At 52.7% G+C, this 25,370-nt stretch overlaps 1 protein-coding gene across 1 annotated transcript in view; it reads right to left on the minus strand.

Moving 5' to 3' along the window:
* Positions 1-25,370, minus strand: part of WNT7A (Wnt family member 7A) — a 62,445-nt gene that overhangs the window by 22,021 nt on the left and 15,054 nt on the right. Inside the window, exon 3 of the mRNA XM_034996894.1 lies at positions 16,029-16,300. Coding sequence (XP_034852785.1) covers positions 16,029-16,300 — 272 coding nt within the window. The remainder of the gene's footprint in view (positions 1-16,028; positions 16,301-25,370) is intronic.

A 25,370-nucleotide genomic window follows, 5' to 3' on the forward strand; every position in this document is an offset into this window, starting at 1 on the left:
CCTCTCCCTCTGCCCCTGCATGTGTTCCCTCTCTCACTGTGTCTTTCTCTGTCTCTTTCTGTGTCAAATAAATAAATAAAATCTTAAAAAAAAAAAAGAAAAGAAAAGAAATGAACAGTATTGGGGACTACACCAATGGTTGGCATCCTAACTTTTTAAAGGCTGGGACATATCTCAGAAAATAACTGAAATGTTATGTGTTAAAAAGAAAAAAAAAACCCAAAATGTAACCAACTCCCCCTAAATTCCTCCCTCTTTTTTCTCTCCGAAAACTTGGCCCACAGGCATTAAGTGGCACTAAATATAGAAAGGGTAAGCAAGTAAATCACTCAGAGGTGCCACAGGTTGCCCAGGGCCTGTTTTACGGTTGAGTTGTAAACCATTGAGAGCTGAGAGCTGTAATTAAAATGCTGACAGCCTCCCAACTGTGAACAGGACGGGAGGGAGCAGACTGGGAACCCGCACAGAGGGGAGCAGGGAGGGTGGTACCTTTCCAAATGCACATCAGCCCAGGTTCAAAGTCCACCATTGGCTTTCCAGGACACAACCAAACCCACACTCCTCACCTCACCGGGGGCCAGGAGGTGCTGTGCCCTCCCTCCTCCCAGCCCCACTCCCAGACACAACCACGTGACTTCATCTCCTCTCCCTCTCGCTCAGGGAGGGACACACTGGTCTTGGCCTCAGGCTCTTGTGCCTGTGCTATTCCCTGTGTCTCAAATGCTATTCCCCACATGGCCCACTTCCTCACTTCCTGTTCAGAACTCACCTTCTCAGACTACCCTGACTACCTAATATAAAATAACCCCTCCTGTCCTCCCTGTCTTCTCACTGTGCTCGATTTTTTCATTATAGCATTTATTATTCTCTGCCAGTAGATTCTCTCTATATTCGATGACTTGTTTGTCCTCTGCTTTCCCTCTGGAATGTCAGCTCCATAAAGGCAAGTATCTTCTAATCCCAGAGCCTAAAACTGTACCAGAGACATAAATAGGTGCTTAATAAACATTTGTTGAATTAATGAATGCATGGATTTCCATCCCTTTCTTTCAGCTGGTCTGGTGATCTCACTGGGAAAATGTCCAACTTGCCAGCAATGAGCTCAGCTTTTCACCCATCCATTCAACCAGCCATCTTTCCCAATAACTAACCATTCATCCATCCATCCATTCATCCACCTGTCCATCCATATAACCATTCATCCAACGATCCTTCCAAATACTATCCATCCATCCATCTATCCTTCCAAATACCCATCCATCCAACCATCTTCTAATATCTATCCACCTAATCATCTATCCGTTCATCCACATGACCATCCACCCACCCATCCACACCAACCCTCAGATGGTTAGACCTCCTTTCCTGGGGTCCTACATTCCCCTTTACCAGATCCAGTTCATGCCATCATGAACACATGCAGTTATTCACCATTTCCCTCTGTTACTACAGTGTAAGAACCTCAAGAGCAGACATTGTGTGTCTCATTTATCTCTGATTTCCAGTGCCTAACTCTTAGTAGGTGTTAGTGAAGGTTTCCTGAAGGACTATTTTTTCCTTTCCCCTTATTTACTTATTCTGCATTCCCGAGCAGCCCACTAGCTCCCTGATGGCAAGCACCATTTTTCAGTCATCTGGGGGTCTCTAAAACCTTACACTTGACACAAAGAAGACACGTTGTAAATATTTAACAAATGAGTGAATGAGTGAATGTGCAGAAGAGAGGAAGATAGCAAGAGTATAGACTCTGGAGCCAGACTGCCTGGATTCAGATCCTGGCTCTCTCTGTATTAGCTGTGTGACCTTGGGTGAGTCAATGAACTTGAACACAATGAACACTGTGCTTCGGTGTCCTCATTCATAAAAGGCAGATAATAATAATCCTTACCTCACTGGGTTCTTATGAGATTTTTATGAGTTAATAGATATGAGGAACTTAGAATAGTGTCTGGAGTAAGACAAAGGCTACAGAGGTGTTTAAAAATGAAATCTCCATTTAAAGTTGGCCCATAGGAACAAATATCAACAGCACAGAGTCTTGAGTTTAAAAGGTGGGAAAGAAGCGTCTGTCTGAGCTTGCACTGTTCCCACAGGAGGCCTGCTACAGCAAACACTTTAACTTTTTCCAGCCACACTGGGATCATTTTGCAAACTACCAATATTATGTCAGGTGGTCATAAGTGCTATGTAGAAAAAGAACACATGGAAAGGGACAGGAAGTGGTGAGGCAGATGGGCCCGCAGTTTCAAATAGGGTGGTCAGGAGAGGACTCATTAGGAAGGTAATATTTGAGCAAAGACTTGAGAAGGTGAAGGGGTGAATGTCTGGAGGGTGAGCATTCCAGGCAGGAGAAACAGCAAATGCAAAGGCCCTGAGGTAGGGATATACCCAGTGTATTTAGGGAACAGTGTAGGTGGAACAGAGTGAGTGAAGAGGAAGTAGAAGGAGATGAGGTCAGAGGGTCACAGCGGCCCAGGTCACAATGTCGGACATTGTGAAGACCTGATGTCTACTCTGAGTGAATTGGGAGCCACTATGAAGTTATGAGCAGAGGAAAGATGATTTCACTTAGGCTTGAAAGGACTGCAGGGGGCCAAGGTGGGAGCAGGGAGACAAGTTAGGAGGCTATTGTACTACTTCAGGAAAGAGATGATGGTAGCTTGGACCAAAGGATCACGGACACAGGTTGTTACAAGGGGGAAGATTCTGGATAGATGTTGTAGGTAGAACCAACATGTTGGATGTGAGCTGTGAAAGAAAGAGTCAAGGACAAATCCAAGCTTTTTGGCTTGGGCAACTGGAAGGATGGAGCCGCCATTTCCTAAGCTGGGATGAAGGAAGCAGGAGCCCGTTTATGGGAGCAAGGTGAGCAGGGAGGTTTGGGACAAGTGGGGTTTCCCGCAGACATCCCGGAATGGGGAGCAGTAAGTAGCTGGATGTGTGAGGCTGGAGTTGGGGTGGGAAGTCTGGGCAAGAGACGGTACTGGACAACGCCACAGATCCTGGAATGTGGCAAGTCCTTGTGTGCCTGTGTCATGGGGCCAGAAAGGACAGGGGCAGGACCCTCTCTGGAGGTGGCTGCTCAGACATGACTAACAGACCCAGATGGACCTCCCCTGTCACAGAGAGCTCAGGACCAGGGTGGCATTGCAATGGCTTGGTCCCCTGGCAACCCTTTCTGTTCAGTAAAGTGACAAATCCCAGTGACCTCCCAGACATGTCCTCCCCAGTCCTTCTAGCATGCTGCTTGTCTGGTATGTGGGAAAAATGGAACTTGAGAGCTAGAAAGATCCTTAGGAATAGAATATAGGAATTAAAACCTTACTGTAGCTTTAAAATGACTACTATTGCTACTAATAATAACGATATTCATAATAGTAGCTACTGTTTTCCCAGCACTCATCATGCAGGAGAGCATGGAACTCAGCACTCTGTGGGCATGATAGCCTTCAGTCTGCACAATGGCTCTGGGAAGTACCAGTCATTGCCTTTCTCCTGGTGAGAAAACTGAGGCTCAGAGGCAGAGGACTGCCCAAGGTCACGCCACAAACAAGTTGCAAAGTTGGGATTTTATTGCAGCTCTTTCCACAGCCTATCTCCCAGAGCGGAACAAAGCCCAAGATCCCTTCATGAGTCAAGGGCACAGTGTGACTAGGTGTCCCCTGCCTGGCCTCCCTGCCCAGGACCCTCAAAGCCCAGGAGAGAACAACTCCCCACAGAATCACCCTCCCAGCAGACTGGGTGGCATCCAGCCAGACCCTCAGTTGCCTCATCTGCAAAATGGGCACAATTTCACCCCTCCCTTGGAGGCAAGGTCTGAGCCTTGACCACCAAAGTGTTAAAGAAAGGTTTTGCAAATGTTATTGTTAGGGGCACCTGGGAAAGCATCTGCCTTTGGCTCAGGTAAGGATCTCAGGGTCCTGGGATCGAGACCTGAGTCGGGCTCCCTGCTCAGCAGGGAGTCTGCTTTTCCTTCTCCCTCTGTCTCCCTACCCCGGCTCATGCTGTCTCTCTCAAATAAATAAATAAAATCTTTTAATAACAAAACAAAACAAAAACCCCCAAATGTTGTTAGAATTATTATCTTACAATACAACCAATCCTTCCAGGTTTACCCCCCTGCCAAAATATATATATGTGCACGCATATATTATATATATATCACCACACATATATAGATATATATACGCACGATGTACACTTTTGTGGGCTGAGGAGAGGCTTCAAAGAGCACAGGCTACAAAGGCAGATGGCTGGGAGGAAATCTGACTCAGATGCTTTCCACCTGAGCAACCTCAGTGTACCACGTAACCGTTCTGTGCCTCAGTTTTCCTCATCTGTAAAATGGGAGTGATCACATAGGCCCTACCCTGCGAGGTCATTTGTGGAGAGCACTTGGAATGGGCCAGCACATGTTGTGTCCGGCCTTGTGAGAGGCGCACAGAGCAGCTGAGTGCTGCTTTCCCACTGCCTGCACCCTCCTGGCCCAGGGCCTGCCCACCCCCATGGCCTGGGGAGGTCCTGAGATGAGGTCACTCATTCCGCTACCGCTGGGACTGCCCAGGAGCCCGAGACGCTGCTCAGGTCGCTGCCTGGACCTCAGCTGTCCATCTGTGGAATGGAGTTCACAAGGATTTCCACCCCCCACCCCATTCCCGGGGGTTGTTGGGCCAGTGTAACGGATAGACTGAGTGCTGGGACACAGTGAACCCTCACTACTGTGAGCAGTGTTTATTATCTGCATCTCAAAGACACACTGCAAGGCCCAGATTTAAAGAAGACCCCCTGTCAGGCAAGGAGCCCCTTTTCAGGACACACGAGCATATGGATTTTTCCTCAAAGGACATGCAAGTGTTCAGAATTAGGGGAAATGACCTGTGTGCTCCTCCACATCCCTGGGCCCCTCCCAAGTCTTCCCTCCTTCCCTCCAGGACCATTCCTGCCCCGCCCCTCCCCTCCCTGTCTTCCCCCAACCACTCGGCTCCCCCCCTCTCATCCCAGCCGATTTGATAACACCCAGGAGTCCCAGTCCCCCTCCTGAGGACAAAGGCAGCAATTGTCCCCGGTGGGCGCCTTTTGACTCGGTCTCACCACGGTGAAATCGAGCCCCCGCGACTTCACCTCACTTGGGAGGCCCCGCAGGGCCCCCTCCTCACCTCAGGTCGGTTTCAAATGAGCCCCCTGGCCGAAGGGCCAGCAGCCACACTGGGAAAGCCTTCCAAGAGAAATCAGACGACCACTGTGCGAGACCCCTTGGGCTGGCGAGGGGCCAGGAGGTGAAAGGATTTGTTGCCACCACTACTGCCAAGCCCTTCCCCAGGCCCCCAACACCACCAGTGTCCGCGCCCACTGCCACCCTACGCTGGCGGCTGCTGTCCAAAAGGCCCCCCTGCAATGATGAAACCGTCGGTACGGCCTCACAGACACACGTGGCTCCCGGCCCGTGATGTGCGGACTGCGGAGCTGAAGGTCTCTTACTTGTTTGTAATTAGTTTGAATGTAACTAGCCACACAGGGCCGTGGCAACTGTATCGGACGGACCTTACAAGCACTCCATGTCACTGAGAGCACCTACTGTATGCCAGGCCCCACACTGGGCTCTGGGAGATGCCAAGGCGACTCTCACAACTGTCTGGACGGACGAGGAGAATTTGGCAGGGGGAGAGGATGTGGCCCTCAGGCTGCCCTCACAAGCTGAGCAAGCCCAGAAACCCCGTTAAAACAGAAGGTGCCCCAGGTCCCTGCACAGGTGTGGGCATTCCTGGGCATGGCCGAGTCTGGGCATCTCCTCATGCAGTGGCATCCTGAGCGCCCCCCATGACAGCCCAGACCCCCTCCACACTGGGGGGGGCAATGTGCAGAATTCTCTTCACATAGCCAACTCCCTGAAGTGTCCTCTCCCAGGCAGAGGACGGTAGCCCAGGACTGGCCCAGGGCCATGGTGCCAGAGTGGGAGAGGATTCACAGTGCCTGAGGGGGCTGAGGACTGCAGAGTCTCCAAGTTCCCCAAAACAGGGGATCTGAGAATCTTAGAATCACAGTGTGTCAGAACTGGGAGTGAGAATAAATGCATCCAAGCCCAAGAACCTCTGAGGCTGGTAAGACAGTTCAATGGTTCGGAACCGAGTCTGGAGCCACATGGCTTGGGTTCAGATCTGAGGGTGGCACCCGCCAGCTGTGTGGCCCTGGGCAAGTTTCTTAACCTCTCTGTCTCTCAGTTTTTCCATTTGTAAAATGGAGACAACAACAGAGAATCCTAACCTCATAAAACTGTTGTGGGATTAAATGAGTACATGCATTTCAAAAGCTAATATTAGAATCATGTCTTTATTCTCCCCGCAAACACACACCTGCCCACCAGCCGATCTCACTTTCTGGTAGCCAGTTCTTTCTCACCAGAGCTGAAACTTATATCTACCCATATTCTTCCATTTCATGAGTCCTGGTCCTGTATGCTACCCTACCACCATACCCCTAGCCCATCCTTTGTGACGGGGGAGGGGGCGGTCAGTGACAGCTCCGTGAGGCTGCCCACTCCAGGCTGAGCCTGAGCTCTTCCCAGGCCAGGGTGTCCAGCCACCTCCTCTGGGCCTACCCTGGGCTACCTGTGTCTATTCCCAGGTCAGGGCTGGGAGGTGGTCTTTGCAGCTCACCCAGAGCAAAGGGGGCTGCTGAGCACCAGGCTCCACGGAGCTGGGGACCCAGAGATGTTTGTCTTCCATGTGCTCTTTCCCTGCTCCCCATCCCTGTGGCCTCCTTATCTCACCACCTCCCTTCCCCAGCACCATCCACAGCTATCACCAACGCATCAGTGACTAGACCTGGCTGGGCCCTGCCCTTGCTGTGTCATCAGAGAAAACTGGAAAAACCTCAGGCCTCAGGGACATCCTCCACCCAAGCCTGGGCTGGTTTTCCTCTGACCCCTCCTCAGCAGCTTCCACTCCAGACCTGTCCAGGCTCCTTCCTCTGGGCCCACACACCCCAGCCTGGTCATCCCAGGGAGTTGTCCCCGATGGACCTCCCGGCCCCCACATCAGCACCTCAGCTAGCCCATCTCCCACCTGGGCCAGCCATGGGGACCAGGAGTGAGGCAGAGCTGGGAGTCAGGTCCCAGGTAACATTCTACACCTCCATTCTCCTGGCGTGTGTGTGGTCTTGGCAAGGGCTCGCTACATCTGGTGTCAGTCTCTCTCCTATTAAATGGGCCCAAGGAAGGGATAGTCTCAGTTCTAAAATGATTCTAGAATTCTCCTCCACTGTCCTGAGGCCACTGTCCTCCAGGGAGTGGTAGGGGCTGGGTAGGATTGCCAGGTTGTCAGGTTGAGCACATCGATACGCCAACAAAATGAGCCTTGACCTCAAACACACACCTTAAACAAAAGTTAACCCAAAATGGATCAGAGAACCTTGAGGACACTTTGCTCCGTGAAATAAGTCAGTTGCAAAAGGACAAATACTGCACGATTCCACGCATGCGGTCAAATGCATAGAGACAGAAAGTAAGATGGCGGTTGTAGGGGAGAAGGAATGGGGAGTTAGTGTTTAACTGGGACAGAGTTTCAGTTTGGGGAGATGAGAAAGTTCTGGAGACGGGTGGTGGTGATGGTTGTGCAACAAGGTAAATGCACTTATACCACCAAGCTGTACATCTCAGAATGATTATGATGGTAAGTGTTATGTATATTTTACTGCAATTAAAAATAAATAAATTTTATGGGGTGCCTGGGTGGCACAGTCAGTTGAGCAGCCGACTCTTGGTTTCGGCTCAGGTCATGATCTCAGGGTCCTGAGATCGAGCCACGTGTCAGGCTCCGCGTTCAGCGCAGAGCCTGCTTCTCTCCCTCTCCCTCTGCCCCTTCCCCTGCTTGGGTTCTCTCAAGTAAATCAATCAATCAATCAATCAATCAATCTTTAAAAACAAACAAACAAATAAATAATAAATAATTTTTTAAATAAGAAATTGAAAAAAGAAATAAGCCTTTGTTGATTTAAAAATAACTAGTTAATTAAAAAATGAATCACAGACTTCAATGTAAAATGGAAAACTACAAAAGCTTTTAGAAAAAAACATTGGGGAAAATCTTTGGGGCCAGGAGTCAGCAAGTTCTTGGCCACTACCAAAAGCAGTATCCACAAAAGGGAAAATTGATCAATTGAGCCTGATCAAACTTTAAAACACACTGCTCTGGAAAAGACCCTGTGATGAGGACGAATAGACAAGCTATACGCTGAGGAAAAAAGATTTGCAAACCAGGTGTCTGACAAAAGACTAGCATCTAGAATATAAAGAAATCTCAAAACCCAACAGTAGAAACATAAACAATGCAATTAGAAAATGGGCAGAAGCCATGGACAGCCATCCCACCAAAGGGGATCTACAAATGGCAAATAAGCTCATGGAAAGCTTTTCCACATCATCCACCATTAGGGAAATGCTCATGAAGACTGCAGTGGGATATTGCACACACCTACCAGGATGGCAAAAGCAAAAATAAGTCACAACACCCAGTGCTGGTGAGGATGCGAGGAAACGGGATCCCTCGTACATTGCTGGTGGGAGTGCACTTTCTTATAAAGCTCAGAATATGACTACCCTACATCCCAGCAGTTTCACTCTGGGGCATTTATCTCAGAGGAATGGAACTTTGTGTTCACCCCAAAACCTATACACAAATGTTCAACACAGTTTTGCTTGAAACAGACCCAAACCGGAAGCCACCCAGACATCTTTCAATAGGTGAATGGTTATAAAAAGACTGTGGCACAGGAACACCACGGAATCAGTAATAGAAAGTAACGGACTATGGATAAACACAACACCTTGGATAGAACTGGAGGGAATAATGCTGAACAAAAAAAGCCAATTCCAATAGGTTAGATACCGTAGGATTCCATTTATACGACATTCTTGAAATGATAAAATTGTAGGAACAGAGAACAGATGAGCGGTTGCCAGGAATGAAGACAGGGTTACGGGAAGAAGGGAAGTAGATATAGCTCAAAAGGTGTAGCATGGGAATCCCTGCGGCAAAAATGTTATGTGTCCTGACCGTACCAATATCAATATCCTGGCTGTGATATTGTACTATAGTTTTACAAGCTGTTGGAGAAAGCGGGGCAAAGGTACACAGGACCCTTTTGTGTTCTGACCACTGCATGGGTACTTATAATATGTTGACATATGAAATTTAATTTAAAAATACAAGAAACCCAGAAAGATTCGGATTTGAGTTAAACAACAAATAGTTTTTTAGTGTAAGTATGTCCCACATAATATTTGGGACATACTCATACTAAAAAACAATTTGTCATCTCAAATTCAAATTTAAGTGGGAGTCCTGTATTTTATTTGGCAATCTTACTCCTGGGAAATTCCCCAAGATAGGAGCAGATACTTGTCATTTCATTCATTTCCTCAACAAACACTTCTTGAGCACTTACTATATGCCAGGCACTGTTCTAGGCACGGGAACACATCTGTGAACTTACATCACCCCTACCCGGTGGTGCTGACATTGTAGTGGAAGAAGACAGGCAATAAACACATAATGAGCTGTGTAAATAAGATCATTTCACATGGCGGTGTTACATAGAAAATAAAGCAGGGTAGTGTACAAAGAGAACTGAGGTGGATGTAGGGGAGGAAAGTCAGGGAGAGGGGCTCCCTGAGAAGGCAACATCTGAGCAGAGACCTGAAGGAAAAGAAGGAGCTAGTTATGCAAAGATTGAGGGAAAAACATTCCAGACAGAGGAAAGAACATGTGCAAAGGCCCTGAGTCAGGAACAAGACTGGCAAACTCCAGGAGTGTGTAGCTTCAGACAAAGTTGGTGTCCACTGGTCCTAAGAACCCTGTGTCTTCCCCTTCCCCACATGGCAGATCTGGAAGACCTTGGAAGAAACTGAAGCCCGCCCAAGGTTGCCACTGGCCCATGTCCCTCAATTTGGGCTAGAAGCCTTTCTATCAGAGAAGGTGAGAACCCACATCTGCGCCTGGATCTGGGGCAGAAATGGAGGGCACAGAGGCCTGAGGGGAACTCCTCACAGCCTTGCCTCATCAGCTGGCTTCAGACCAGGCAGGGCTTGGCTCCTTTGGCCCTCAACGTGCCACCACGGACCTCTATATCTGGTCAAATATGCAAGTGGCCTTTGGGACGGTGGAGAGGAGCATAGCTGAGTAAACCTTATCTGGGCCCCGCCCCAGCTGCCAGGGGCCAAGTCCCCGGTGTCCCCTGATTCACAGGCCCACCTGCAGCTAGGGCATGGTGGGAATCCAGCTCCCAGGAGCACCCAGACCAGACAGGGCAGGGCAGGAAGGGACAAGACCAACCCCCCTCCCTCCCGTGAGCAAGAGGCTGGGCAGGGACTGGAAGGTGACTTCTCACTCCGCTGGAATTCCATCCCCCTGAGCTCACCTCCCTTGGAGCAAGCAGCACATTCCAGCAGGGCCAGCCCCGTCCCAGCTGGGCCCCCATCCCCAGGGCTGCCTCTCTGGGGCTCAGTCACCACACCCCCAGGAAGGGATTGCTGGGGGCCCCTCCCTCCCTCAAGGCCCCCAGAGCTACGGCACACTTCCTTTTGCACAGCAAGACCTCCGACAGCCTGCCCTGCCAGGTGCAGTATCTTTGTGGAGGCTCTGAGTGGCGGGGCCCCTAGCCACCTGGCTGGGGTTCCAGAGCTGGGACCTGGCAGAGGCTGGGCTTCTCTGCACCCTCGTTGGGGGCATGCTACCCATGCAGGGGAATGCATCTAGAAAGGCCCACCCCTGGCTCTCCTTCCACCTCCATGACTGCTCTTTTGCTCCCCTCCTGCCCAGTGCTCATTTCCCCAGGGCTGTGCCCAGCTTTCCTGCTTTCCCACTTGAATCCTCCCTCTGGACAAGCCTACCAAGCCTGGGCTTCTGTTACTGCCTCCTGCTGGTGGCTGCCGGGAAGTGGCTCCAGCCAAGACCTTTCTCCAATTAAGATCCAAGAGTCCAGGATGTCCCTGAGGGCCCCCACTTGCAGCCCACAGGGTCTCCCAGTCCCAAAAGCACCCTAATCATTTCCCCCGAGACTGATCTCCCCCTGCCCCAGGTCCTGACCCCAGTGAGAAGTGGCACCCCCCATCCATCCCAAGCACAACTCAAGATGGGTCTTGTCTATTCTGCTTCCTAAATGGCTGTCCCTCCGCACTCCCCTGAGGCCCCCACTAGGTTTGGGCTGCTGCCCTGCCCCTTCACTCTGTTCTCCACTCCGCCCCCAGAGAGGGCCAGAACCCTGCCCACACACTCCCCGATCAAAGCCCCTTCAGGAACCTCCTACAGAAGGGGAACGTCTTACTCCTTGAACTGGCATTCAAGGCCCTGCATTTGGTCCTAGCTCCCTGTACAGCCTCATCACCTATTACCCCTCTCTCCCGGACACACAGAGCACCACACCAGCCACCCGCACTGCCTGAACTACCCTCCTCCTTCCCACCTGCCTTGTGAGTAGGACTCTTACTTATCCTTCAAAGCCCTGCTAAGGAGTCCCTCCTTCCTAGAGGTCTCCAGACTAGTTCATCTCCCCAAAAGCCTGGAAAGAGATCATGCAAAACCACATATTCCGCCATCCAAAGATTTCAGCCCAGCGCTTCCAACACCTCTCTCCCTCCCAACCAAAGATCCTATGATTCCAAACTCCCCGTGTGAGGATGTGAACCAATATTCTACAATCCCCACCTGAACGGTCTGGGATTTCAATCCATAAATATTATGGCCCTAAAATGCCAGTAGGCAGAGACTGTAATTGTAAAATCACCTCCCCAAAAGAGCTGTCGGCACCCCCACCTCTTTCTTCTCACCTGACCACTCTAAATCGACCTTGCGGACCACACAACTGCATGAGACGGTGTGGGGAGGGAAAGCCCTGCTGGCCTGCAGCGGTGCCCCCACCTCCCCAGGCCCAAGCCCCACATCTGCAGGTGAGCGCCTGGCTCTGCCTAGGCTCACGCCCAAGCTGGAGACCTGTAAGGGCAGGGTGCCCCACGGCTTTTATTCTCCCTCATCTGCCAGGTGAGGCGGTGGGCTGCTCTGGGTCTCCCCTCATGGGCCTGCCACCACCTCTGCCCCTTAGGACATGTACCCCTTCCCCGACTTCCTCCTCCTTTCCTCTCTCACCATTGCCAACAAGCCCAGAGCCTGCGGTCGGGTTGAGTCTTGTCTTCTCACAGCAAGAGCGAGGGAGCAGCGATAAACACATCTGTGATCCTTTCCAAGATGCTCAGCCAGGAGCGGCTGTGGGCTGGCCCCCTCTCTCCTGTCAGCTCCCCACCTCTGCTGTGCGTGGGGCCCATGGAAGCCTATTGTGGGGGAGGCCCTGCGGTGAGACCCCTTGCCTTTGAATTATAAATAGCACATTGCAGGACCCTGTGGGCATCTCCCCCTCAGGCCTTCACGTGGCCCTGACCAGCACCGGGGATCAGGTGGCCAAATGGAGGCCTCAAATAGGGATGGGACCCAGAGCTGATATATACTGAGCCTTACTAACCCCAGGCTAAGTGGCTGTCCTTGCTTCTGACTGCTTGGATATGCGCCTGGACCCTCAGGGTGCCCTGTAGCAGGGTGTGAGTCTGGTCAGCACAGGGTGAGGTGGGAAGCTGACTTCCTACTGTGCTCTGCTTGAGTAGGGTGGCCACTGCCCTGGGTGGCCTCCGTTTGCACCCCACAAAGGGGCCGGACTGGTGGTTGCTCCGGTCTTTCCCTGTGTACACTGGGAAGTCCCGAATTCCACCTCTGGGCTCTGGAAAATATACAGTGCCTGGGTGAATGGCCATCCCAGGAAGGCAGCCTCACGGGTCCTCCCAAACCAGAGTGGGGTTGGTAGGTGTGGTGGGCATCCCTTCAGCTGCGTTTCCCTGAACGAGGAGAGTCGTTCCTGCTCAGAATCATCAAGATGGACCCAGCCTGCTCTCTTCCCAGACCCTGTTCCTGACCCTATCCAAGGCCTCACTCAGCCTCCCCGGAGTCAGTTTCTATGACTTCTGCACCTCCTCTGCTCCAGAACCATCAGTGGCTCCCCAGTGACCATCCGGTACTCAACTATTCACTCCGTGTGTATATAGAATGCCTCTGTATGCCAGGCTCTGGTGTGTAGCCATGCATGAGACACACAGGGTCTCTGTCCTCATCAAGCTTATGGTCTAGAGAGAGGAGGAAGCCCCAGAACAAGGCAACATCTGAGACAGGCTAGGAAGGAATTGAAAGGGAAGCTTCTCTGGGAAGAGGATATCTGAGCTGAAACTTGAACAGTAAGAAGAAGGTAGCCACAGGAAAATCTGAGGGCAGAACGCAAGGCCCTCACTCTTTAGCCTGGCAAGTGACCTTGCAGGCTCCTCAGCTGCTGTTACCCCCTCTGGGACCCACAGACCAGCCACTCTGGGCCCCTCGACTCACCCTAAGTCTCCACCTCTGGGCCTTTGGCCACTGCGGCCCCACACCAGACCTGGGTTATCTTTACCTCTCTTCTCTGTCTAGCCAAACCTCACTCATTTGGGAGGCCCACCTCTTCCAGGAAGCCCACTGAGGTTGGTTTTATGACCCCTGACAACTCCCAGCATCTGCATCACCCGAGAGCTGCCTGGAACAGCAACCACGGCCGTATACCTGCTGCAGTGGTGTGGCTTCTAAACCCTTCTCCTGTGTGATATACACAGAGCCTTTCTTACCCCAGATGAAGAATTCTCTCCTTTAGTTCTCCCAGGGGCCCAGCCAGGTAGGCACAGGCCAGGAGAGGGAAGCCACTTGCCTTCCTTCCGTCCGCCTCCAGGGAGTGAGAGCTGCTAGGGCAGGAGGGAGGCTGAGAGCTGTGACCTCAGCCCCAAGGAGTGATCTGACCACAGAAACAGGAAGGAATGAACAGCTGAGAACCCTGGGGGCCGGGGGGGGTGCTGGCCCCAGGCAGGAGCGCCCCGCCACGGGACTGAATAAGCAGGGCCTTACACTTTACCCCAGGACACCATCCTGGGGCAGGCCAGGTGAGCAGCTCTGCCCGTGTGACTCACCGAGGCTGCCTGGGCAGCTCTGACACACGGGATGTGGCAGGAGGCTGGAGAGGAGGAGGAGGAGGAGGAGGAGGAGGGTGGGGGGCCTGGAGGCAGCAGGAAGGGCCGGCTGGCCTGTCTCATTCCTCTGCATCCCAGGGGGGGCTTGCTCCCCTGCAGGTGTGTGGGCTACCCCCAACACCACTTGCCAGACAGACTCCCTCGAACATGACACACGTTTGCACAACTTGTCATCACTCCCAACCTGTGCCAAGTATGAACTTTGTGCCAGGCCCTGGGGTAAGTGCTCTCCACCCCAGCCCTGAGGACACTCCTGACAGCTCTGCTTCTTTCCCGTGAAGGAAGGAGTGACAGAGCCAGAATGTGAACCCAGGCAGCCCGCGCTCCGACCACCAGGCTGCAGCCGCACGCGGCGAAGCAAAGAAGGCCAGCCGGGGAGCCACACGCGCTGGGTTCGAATTCTGACTTTGCTCCTTAGCTGTGGGAACTGCTGCGTGTTGCTGCACGGCTCTGTCCTCCACGTCCTCACCGGTGAAACAGGGACAATGACAAGACCATTGACAGGGACGCCTTGAGAACTAAGTGAGCTGATACATCCAGAGCCAGAAGACGGCCGTTCTACGGACGTGCTCTCACGGAACAAGATCCGTGCCACATCATCATCTGTCCCCGGAATGAGCAGCTCGAGGCCCACACTCTGCAGGAGCTGGAGGTGTCTGAGCCTCTGGTGGTCTTTCTTTTCATCTTTTCTGTAGTTTTTAAGCGTTTGGCAGTGACTACCAGTTCTCAATGCCAACACTTAAAACTGAAGAGATTACACGTAAACTCTGAGTCTGGCCACGGCGGGCTGGCGTTCCTGCACGCCACAGCAGGAGTCTCATAAGTGGGGCCCGGGATCCTTGCTTCACCATAGCCCTGTGCGTGGTCTCCCTTGCTCTTGTCACTCCTGCTCCTGCCTGCGGCCCCTGTGGCCTCCGGTGGTGCTCACATGTGTCCTGTCCCTGCAGTGGTCCGTCCCCCACCCAGGTGGCATGGAGCCCCCCTCCCTGTCTGCCCTGGCTCACAGGCGCTTTGCCATGGAGCTCCAACCAGTCCCCAGAGACTTTCCTCTCCCAGAACCCCAGGGGCCTGCAGGCTCCAGGGTGGGCTCCTAGTACCTTGACCTTCATAGGCACTTCCGGAACCCATTCCCAAGCTCAGGCCTCTGTCCCGGGACACTGCCCACACCAAGCAGCACTAACCTGGGTGCCCCGAGACGCCTGGTCAAGCTGCCTGTACTTGAATACCGCCTGGGATGGGGTGCTCACTTTCTTGATAACTCCATCTGTTTCTCAGTGGCTATAGCTTGTCCTCACACTGGCAGGACCTGCCTCTCTATGACCTCAATCGCCACGGGCCCTCACTCTGTACTCTGGGCCTGCAGACCCTTGTGCTCCCTTGCCTTGAGACAGCCAGCTCCTCATGGGACAGTGTCCAGCCTCCTTTCTATTCCAGCCACCTCCACTAGAAATATCCCAAAACATCCCTGACTTTCTTCTAAGCTGAGCCCAGAATCCAGGAAAATCTGAGGAGGCAACAAAGATGCAACAGTCACCTCCCTTATTTTAAGCTCCAGATCTTGATTAAGGTGACCAAGGACATTTCAGCGGCCTTGGCAGCTGTTCCACAGGGATGATTCCTACTGAACTCACCTCAACCCGTCCCCATGGTCAGAGTTTTGTATGGCTGATTTTGTGGACTCAAGGATAAGACTTCATATCCATCCCTCCCTCTTTCCATCTTGCTGAGTTACATCCAATTGATTTTAACCGAGATTCAGTTATTCAATGTCTCCAGTAACCGACATGCTTCATGCCATACGCGGATCCTGACCAGCAGCAAATGCACAACAGAGTCAAGCAGAATGAGGCTGTGGCTCGCCACCAGATACCCAACACCAGCCATTAGGGAAAAGCTGTTTTCCAGCACATCTGTAAGAGCTGCCCGGCTCCCCTCCCTGGCTGCCTACCTTTCGGCCTGCCTCGTTATTGTGTAAGTTCATGAGAGTCCGGGCATTCTGCTTGATCTCCCGGGCATCCACAAAGACCTTGGCGAAGCCGATGCCGTAGCGGATGTCGGCAGAGCAGCCACCCCACTTCCAGCCCTCGTCCCGGTGGTACTGGCCTTGCTTCTCCTTGTCGCAGCCACAGTCACTCAGGTTGCCTTGGGTGCAGGCGGCTGTGATGGCGTGGGCCACGCCGGCAGCGATGATAGCGTACGTGAAGGCAGCCTCCCGGCTCCCTGTGAGGACGAGAGTGGGAAGACGGGGGTCAGGTCCAGGGCACCCCAGGAGAAGGCCAGGCCTGACTACGAAGGGGGAGCTGGGCTCACTGAGCACCATTCCCGACCCCCCCCCCCCCCAGAGCTCCATCATGGGCTGATGACACTGCCCGACACGCCCCTGCAGGCACACACCCACCTAATCCCGTCACCGAATCCAGTCGTCCGGCCTCTGGAAGGTCGGATGAGGGCACCCCTCTGTCGATTCCCACCCATGCCCCACCACACTTGACGTGGCCGTGTAAACTGAGTGCACGCACACGCTCACAGCATCTGGCGACTCAGCGCAAAGCAGCATTTCTTAAACACCTACGGTGTGCACAGGCTCTGGGGCCAGGGGCCTGGACTTAAATCCCAGGAACATCCATCCCTGGCTCTGTGACTTTCAGCCAGCCATGACCCCTCCCTGTGCCTCAGTCTCTTTAGCTGTAAAATGGGGACAGAGCGATCATACTTTGCTCAGAGCAATGACAGAGAGCATTAAGAGTTTGTGTGTATCAAGCTGTCAGCTCTGTGCCTGGCTCATGGCACCTGCCTGACACAGCAGGTCGTATGCTCACGGCCCCTATTATTATTGTTGTAAGTCACCTGCTGTTTATAGGTCCAGCCCCTCCTCTTCTCCATGGCCCACTCAATAGACCGTGAGCCTCTCCAGAGAAGGCTGGGACCTGGCCCCCACTCACGTCTGTGTCCTCAGGCATCAGTCTGATACAGAAGGCAAGGGCTGGGGAAGGGGAGAGGGACTGCCCAGTCAGGGTGGAAAGGGGCAGGAAGGAACCTGGACAGGAAGGTTCAATGGGGGGAGGGGGTTAGGGGAGCACTGAGGCTGTGCTTTCCCACAGGTCTTCCCAGGTGTTTGGAGATGGTCCTGCCGGGAGGCTGGGAGCTGCCAATAAGGATTTACAAAGGCTCTGCAGGATTGTGCCAGGGCTTTAAATGGGAGTGGGAGGGTCCTGAGTAGCTGGGCACAGTGGCGCTGCTACCCTGCCTCTTAGCCTCTCTGAGCCTCAGTCTCTCCATCCGCAAAATGGGTTCGAGAGCAGTGTCTGCTATACAGGAGGAAGATGAACCCAGGCATGGGAAGCCCCAAGTGAGCCCTCAGCAAGTTCGCTCTCACAGTGGGGTAGGGTGGAGGTTCAGGGAGGGCTCCCTGGAGGAAGAGGCCCCACATGCCCGAGAGCAGGCAGATGAGGCAGGGCTGACCATTCAGGAAGGGGCAGGGAAAAGGGTTCCAGGGTGTTGTGATGCAGATGACCTCATCAGTGGGTGAGGAGTGGGTGGGGCAGCCTCCAAGCTGCTTCAGGCCTCAGGTCACGCTGACCCACACTCAGGTAGATGATTTCCCCATCTACCCCTCATCCACCTCCAGGCCTCCCTCACCCAGGTGGCTAAGACACAAACAATCTGCCCCCCCTCCCAACCACCGCTCTCCCTCTCTGCAGACGTGCAGGCCTCTCCACCTGTCAGATGGCTTTACTATACCAGGCCCTTTGCTTTGACACTCTGTGCCAGCCCATCCCTGGCACCCCTGTTCACATAGGGCTTCCAGTCCCAACTCCACCATTTCCTGCCCGTGGCTTAGGCAAGTTCCTCCTCCTCTCTGAGCCTCAGTCTCCCTGTTTGGGAAATGCAGATGATACCAGTGTCTACCTGATAGGAGCTGCCGAGAAGTTACAGGAGTGTGTGTGACATGCTTAGCCCAGTACCCAGCTCAACAAACATCCCTACCCTGGGCACTCTCTCTTTTTAACTGCATCTCAACCTCTGGGGCGTGGAGAAGGGCATGATTTGCGCACCTACCAGGTTCCTGACTCTGCACACATTATCGATCGTATTGGTATTAGGAACCATATGTGTGTCACACGTGCCCTGCAGAGGGCTGGGCACAAAGCAGCCTCGATAGGAGGCAGCCACAGGGTGGACACATGCACAGACTCCACCTCCGGGCAGGCTGGATATGTGACAACGCAATGAAGAAATGCTACATAAGATCTTCCAGTGCATGGCTGGGCTCATGGGAAGGCAAGGGAACCCATAAGGGCCACGTGTTGGAGACAGAACTGATCACCAGCAGGGCAAGAAGGAACGGAAGGTGGTCATCTCGTGTTGCTGGGCTCTGCAGAAAAGGGAGCTGACGAATTAAGGCCTCAAGGACCCGTGATTGGGCCTTGAATCCCACTGAGGCAAGACATTGGAAAGGAGCTAGGACTTGATGGATAGACTCCCAGAAAGAGGGTAGATTGGGAAAATCACCACTCCCCCCCACACACACACCCAGCAAAGCTAGACAACAAGCAAGCAGGTCTGATATGGCCAGAACAGAAGGTGGGAGGGTGAGGGGTGAGGAAACCAGAATCTTCTGGGAACTGGGAGCCTTGTCCCTGCCTTTGCGATTTGGCTCTGACTTGTCCCTCTGCATGCTCAGGGGCTCCCAAGTCAAGGGGGAAGACTGGCCCCAGGCTGGTGATTCCCTAAGACCCCTGGAGAAGCAAAGACAAAGCCCCCAGATACCAGCTCACAGCACAGACAATCAAACACACAAGAAAGTAATATACTGGAGACAGCCAACAGTGAGATTAGACCCTCGGTGACATCAAAGAAAAGAATCATCAGATAGAGGGTATACAGAGAACAGGATGAGGGGCCCAGGGTCATCCCTGTCCTACCACTTTCCAGCTGTGTGACCTCAGGTGAGTCACCTAAACCGTCTGTGCTCCAGTTCCTCCGCTATAAAATAGGGATGGCAACCATCCACTCTATTAGGGGAGCTGGGAGGATTAGAAAAACTAACAGGGAAAGCATTTAGTACAGGGCCTGGTATGAAGAAGAGGCCCAAATAAATATTAGATTTATTACAATTTCTATTGATGACGGTAGTAACGGTTCTTTATAGAGGTTGGGAAGGTAAAGAGTAGGAAGCTACATTGATCTTCATTTATGGTTGAAGGAACCGAGGCCAAGAGAAAGGTCCGGCTTGTCCAGGCCACCCAACCAGTAGGCAGCAGAGCCGAGCTGCAGACTCGGCCTCTAGACACCCCATACAGATCAAGAACGATTCCCGGGATTAAATGACTTGAGATGCAGCGGGCACCACTGGCAGGTTCCGAAGCTGAAAGGTGACTGTGTCCCCTTTATCAGACCAAGAATGGAGTATGCAAATTGAGGAGGGGGCGGGCAGCCAGGCCTGTCATCTGAGCCCTGCCCTTCTTCCAGACTCCTCCCGGGGGTGGGGCCAGAGGCAGGGTGAGGAGGGGCAGGACCAGCACACTTTGCAATAACACCCTCCCGTGGGTGTTGGTGCCCTGGTCTCTCCAAGCCCCCTGAGCAGCGCACAGGATGCAGATGATGCACGCGGTGAGGGGCAGACAGCTAACTAAACATGGCTTCTGTTCCCAGGCACACCCCCTTCGGTTGGGGAAGGGCAGCTGTACCCCGACACATGTAACTCCCCTGAGTTCAAGCTGGACCCCCCACACCAGAGTGAAGTCCCACCATGGGCTATGCATGCCTTCCGCTCCCTGCCAAGCTGGCCCTCACGTCAGCACCCACTGGCCCAGAGAAGCAAAGCCTGTGGCTTCAGAGCTCCCAGGAACCCAGGTACTGGCTGCTCAAGTCCAATGCCTCTGGATGCTAAAGGGTCACTGTGAACCCCTGCCATTGACCTTGACATTGGGCTTGCCCACCAACATTAGACTGGCCCTACCCAGTCCCACCTCCCTTTCTCCCCCACCACCCACCTGACCACTGAGGAAACTGGCCTGGGCATCAGGCTGGCTGCATAGCTCACTTCAGGTCTGTTAACCTCTTAAAGCCTCTGCTGCTTCCTCTGTGAAATGGGCACAATGACAGCATCTATGCATCATGGGCTACGCAAGTAGACTGAATCACTGAACGAGGGGAAGGTGCGAAGCACAGAGCCCAGCACGCAGTAAGGGTTCAGGAAATGCCAACCATAGTGGTTGTTTTTGTTATTATTACTTCCGAGTCCCATTTTGCCTCATGGTGCTCCATGATGCCCTGGAGGACAAGACAGCCTCCCACAGAGGTAAGTGCAAGGGGCTGATCCAGCCCAGTCTGTCTGTCTGCTCAGCCACGCTTCAGGGTCACAAGAGGACAGGGACCAATGTCTGTCTTGCTTACTTTTTTTACAGCTCCCACCACAAGGTGTGAGGGATGAATGAATGAGCAGGCCTGCATTCCAGCTGCAACCCTGCCGGAAGCTGGATGACCTTGGGCAAGTCACTTAACCTCTCTGCCCCTCCATGTCCATGTCTGTTAGTATCACCTGCTCTGTAGGAAGAAATATATACCACCTAGCACTTAGCTGGTGCTTAAATAACGCTAGTGAGTGTTACAGTGATTATAATTGAGGAACTTACAGGCACACCATTGAGAGGTACAGAAACTCCCTCCACCCCTTGATCTAGTTTTCTCCATAGCCCTCCTGCCATCTTAGATTTATCTGTTGGTCGTCTGTTCCTCACACACCTACCACTCCACCTGGAATATCATTTCCTTGAAGGCAAGCACTCTGTCATGTTCCCCACTGGGTCCCTGGAGCCCGACACATAGTAGGTACTTGGTAAATTCTGTTGCATGAATGGATGGATGGATGGATGGATGGATGGATGGATGGATGGATGGATAAATGGATGAATCAATGAAGGCTCCAAAGAATGGCCAAGAACCACATGACCTTTATTTAGGGCTTATTTGCCAGGCTCCCTGCAAGGCACTTCGGAAAAATATGTTCACCTATTCCTTAGGAAAACCACCCCAGGTGAGGTTCAGAGAGGGTCTGACAGGCAGAGGGGAGCAGTGGTGAACTCGGTCCTTTCAGCCTACTTCCCCCTGGGTATCCGCAGAGTTAGCCAGAGGCTGAGGGGTGGGGGGTTGTGGGGGGTTTGAGGTGGGGGGAGAAGGATGCTGAGCACCTACTATGGGCCAGACCCACACTTGGCTATCTGTGGTATCTCCCAAGAGCCCCATTGGTAGGCACCATTCTCCACAGTATGACAGATGAGGAGACCAAGACTCTGAGAGGTAGACATGATTCACTGAGGCCACCCACCTCCAAACTGGCCAGAACTGGGACTCCAGGCCCAAGTGTCCTTTCTCAGTCCCACCCACCTCCCTTCCTGGCTCCTCGCGGCATCTGAAAGCCCACGGGTAACAGAGATTCCTTTGGCTTAAGGCATGGATGCTTATCAAAATGCCTTTATTTCTGTCAAGAGATGCCATTCACTTATCAGTTAAAACATATCAACAAATAATTTATAAGACCATTGAAATCAGATGGCTTGCTAAGCCAAGAATAGGTTTTGATGGCAGGAAGAAGGTAGAAAAGGACCCCCAAATCTTTTTTTTTTTAATTAAAAAAAATTATTCGAGAGAGAGAGAGCACTAGAGAGAGAGAACAAGAACGAGTGGGGGGCAGAGGAAGAGGGAGAAGCAGACTCCCCAGTGAGCAGGGAGTCCGAAGTGGAGCTCAATCCCAGGATCCCAGGAACATGACCTGAGCAGAAGGCAGACACTTAACTGACTGAGCCACCCAGGTGCCCCAAGGGTCCCCAAATCTTAAAACCTCAGACTCTCAGGTTTAGAGGCTATGTTACAATCCATCCATTCGTGCCTTCTGCACCCATCCCAGATGAGTAACAACTCCTTATTTTGAGGCTCAGAAAAGGGACTTGCCCAGGCAGAACCAGGATGCAAACTTGGAAGTCACCTGCTGTCTCCAGCCACTCTGGGGGACTGCTCTAGACCCTGACCATGCTCGGGACTCCCAGCACAGCCCCTGTCTCAGTTGCCTGAGGAAGCCCCTCCAGTTGGGTAATTTCCCGAATGCCACCTTGCTTGTCTCTTATGAGACATCTGCAAGAGTGTGTCTAGGATGTCTGTTTTATTGCTGCAGAGACCATGCCCAATGGCACAGTTCATAATAAGCAAAGTCATAAAATGCTTACTATTTTCGAGGTTCTTCCCTAAGCACTCAATATATAGATCAACTCAATCCTGGCAACTGCCCTATGAAGTGTGGACCATTACCATCTCCATTTTACATATGGGGAAACTAAGGCCAGAGAGGTGATGCAAACTGCTAGGATTTAAACCCAAATTGCTCCGCTCCAGAGTCTAACCCACTCTCCTTCCCCAAGGTCATGATGCCCATTCAGGCCTACTGACTCCAGCCCAGGCTCTTTCTTGGGTCTCCACAGGAAGCCAGTGAGCAGCCCACACTGGGCTTGGCCATTGCTGACCATGTGCCCTCCAAGAACAGACCTACCCCCTCTCTGTCTGGACCGCCCATCTGTCCCTCCTACCCATGAGCAGAGGAAGAACCTCCATCAAACCTCCTTGACCAGGCCATGTGCCCTGTCTTCACTCCACAGATATTTCTTGAGCACCTACTAGGGGCCAGGCACTGTGCTGGGGGCTGGGCCACCGAGAGGAGAGATTCAGACATGACCTTGCCTTTGTAGGGGGACAGACAGCAAGATCACATCACTCAGTGGCAGCTGAGGACTCTGAAAAACATCGAACAGGGCAGTGCTGGGAGCAGGGGGCACCTGGGGTGGTGACTTTAGAGCTCAGAGAGCAGCCATGCAGCTCTCTCTGTGGGGAGAGAGGGTTCCAGGCCCAGGGGTGGCCCATGTGATGACCCCGCCGTGGTCTAGCCAGTGGCAGAAGCAGGTGAGTCAGGGGCACAGGGGAGCTGAAGCTGGCTCCACCATCCTGCCCTGCACAGAGGCCTCACATGTCCCCAGAATCAGAGAATAGACTCCCAGAGCCACAGACATAAAGCCTATGGGTTCCTCTTGGAATGATAGGTTCATGGAGACCAGGAGACTTGCCCAAGGTCATCAGTGACTCAGTGAGACCAGCAGGACTAGAACTAGGCTCTCCTGGCTCCCAGCATGGGGTCCCCACTCTCACCTCCACCCCATCCTCCTTAATTCTCAGTGCAGGTAAATTTTCCTTCCAGAAGCCCAGGTGGCTGGCTTCAGCTCAGAACTTGGAAAAGATGGAACTTGTCTGTCCCTCCTCTCTACTCCTCATTCAGCTGGGTGACCCTGAGCAAGGACTCTGCTTCCCTGAGCCTCAGCTTGCCCATCTGTGAAATGGAAACCACGAGGAGGACACTGCCAAGTTGCTGTGAGGAGTCAGTGCAACCTCTGGGTAAAGAGCCCAGACCCCGAGAAGGTGCTCAGTAAAGAACTGTGTTATCACCAAGGAGAAAATGGGGAGCCTGGCTAATGCCCTCCACACAGCCCAGCTCCATAACGATTCCAGCGGGTACAGAGGAAATAAACTGATGAGCAAGCCTGCCCGAAAGATTCCATTCCACCGCCCTGTGCAATCGCTGTAAATGGCTTGCACCGGAATATTATCTGGGTGTATTTACGGTATCTTACTGGAAACCACAAAGTGCATTGTATTTTTTTTTTCTTTTGCTATTTAAAGCCAGTGGGTCAGAGAGTGAGCAATCTGCAGTGACACGAGCTGAAATATATGATGATTTGGAAAATATACAGATGGAAAAAGGTTGCTTTTGCCAGTCCCGTGGCATGGCGGCTCACAGCCCTTCTAGGCTCAGAATGCCACAGCTGGCTATCTCCACCCAGAGGAAGCAGAGAGCCTCTCGAGGAACAATCGGAAGAATTGGGGGCATAGGGAGTACCTGTCTGGGCTCAGGCTGGTTAAGGTAATAGGCCCATGGTTCTCCCCTGTCTCGGTTCCAACCACGGGTCTCTCTTCCGACTGGGCAAAGCCACACACACCACTGACCATCCACAAAGGGTCAGCATCCGTCCCTCCTGCTTCCATGCCTTTGTGTGTGCTGTTCCCTCAGCCTGGACGTGCCCTTCTTCCTACCTGCCTGCTGACGGGCAATGTAGCCCAGTGGTCAGAAGCAGGGCTCTGAAGGCCCTGGGTTCGAATCCTGGCCCCACTGGCCAGTGGCAGGACCTCGGGTGAGTTAATTGACCTCCCTAGACCTTAGTTTCTTCCTTTGCAAACTGGGAATACGATGACCTTCTAAGGTTGTTTGGTTGGTGGAAAAACCAAAGCACACGACAGACTCGGTCCACACCAGGTAAGGGATCAATAAACCGTAGCTCTTCCGAGATGCATGCTTGGTTAACCCTATCCTTCAGGGCGCAGCTCCAGTGTCCCCTCTCTGAGGGACCTTCTTGATGTCCCTTCCCTCTGCTTGTGGCCCGGTGCCTTCACTTTCCTTACTTTGTGCTGAACTGAATTCTGTCTCTTCCCACTAGGTTGTGGGGAGCTGGATTGTTTCTCTGCGAAGCCTCCACAATTGACGAATGAATGACAGTGCATGTAAAAGCGTGTGAGTGTGTGTCTGTCTGTCCACCATATGAAAGCTGGAAAGAGAACAAAAGACTCATCTCAAAGAATAGCGTCAGGAGAGCTAAAACCCAGGATGAACGGAGGCTTGCAGAAAAAATGCAAACGAGACAAAAAGTCCTTTGTTGGCTGCGTCCTAACCAAGTCTCAGGAAAGAATAGGTCTTTCGCTCGGGCAAGATGGTGTATTGTTAAGAAAGGGCAGAGAGAAAGTGGGGCTGGCCCGCCCCTTGCTTCGGTCTCTCTCACTCCCTGGAAAGCCTTCGAATCCATCCCTCCAAGCAGTCATTAGCTCACCACACATGCGCTCCAGTCTCTTCCACTGCCTGAAACAGGTAAAAAGACGGAGCCATTTGTGTGAGGCGCGGATTCCCAGAGGAGGGATCCAAGGCCCAGCAGGTCACCCCAGGGAGAGAGGGGGAGCTGCTCAAGCGACCAAGCTCTCAAGAAGTGGTGACAAATGCCACTGGAGCGGAAGTCCAGCAATGCTTCCAAGTCAGCCGGTTTGCAGACATAGGAGGGTGGTACTCCCCTCCCTGGGCCCGAATCCTAGGTCATCTGTGCCCATCCCTGGAAAAATTCCGGCGGGGGAGTACCAAACAGGAGGTCGTGAGTATCTGGAAAAGAATGCAGCCATCCCCAGGAGCACACGGTGGGAAATCACC

This window comes from Mirounga leonina, unplaced genomic scaffold (genome assembly GCF_011800145.1).
Source record: "Mirounga leonina isolate KUSES-001 unplaced genomic scaffold, KU_Mleo_1.0 Mir_94, whole genome shotgun sequence".
Lineage (NCBI taxonomy): Eukaryota > Metazoa > Chordata > Mammalia > Carnivora > Phocidae > Mirounga > Mirounga leonina.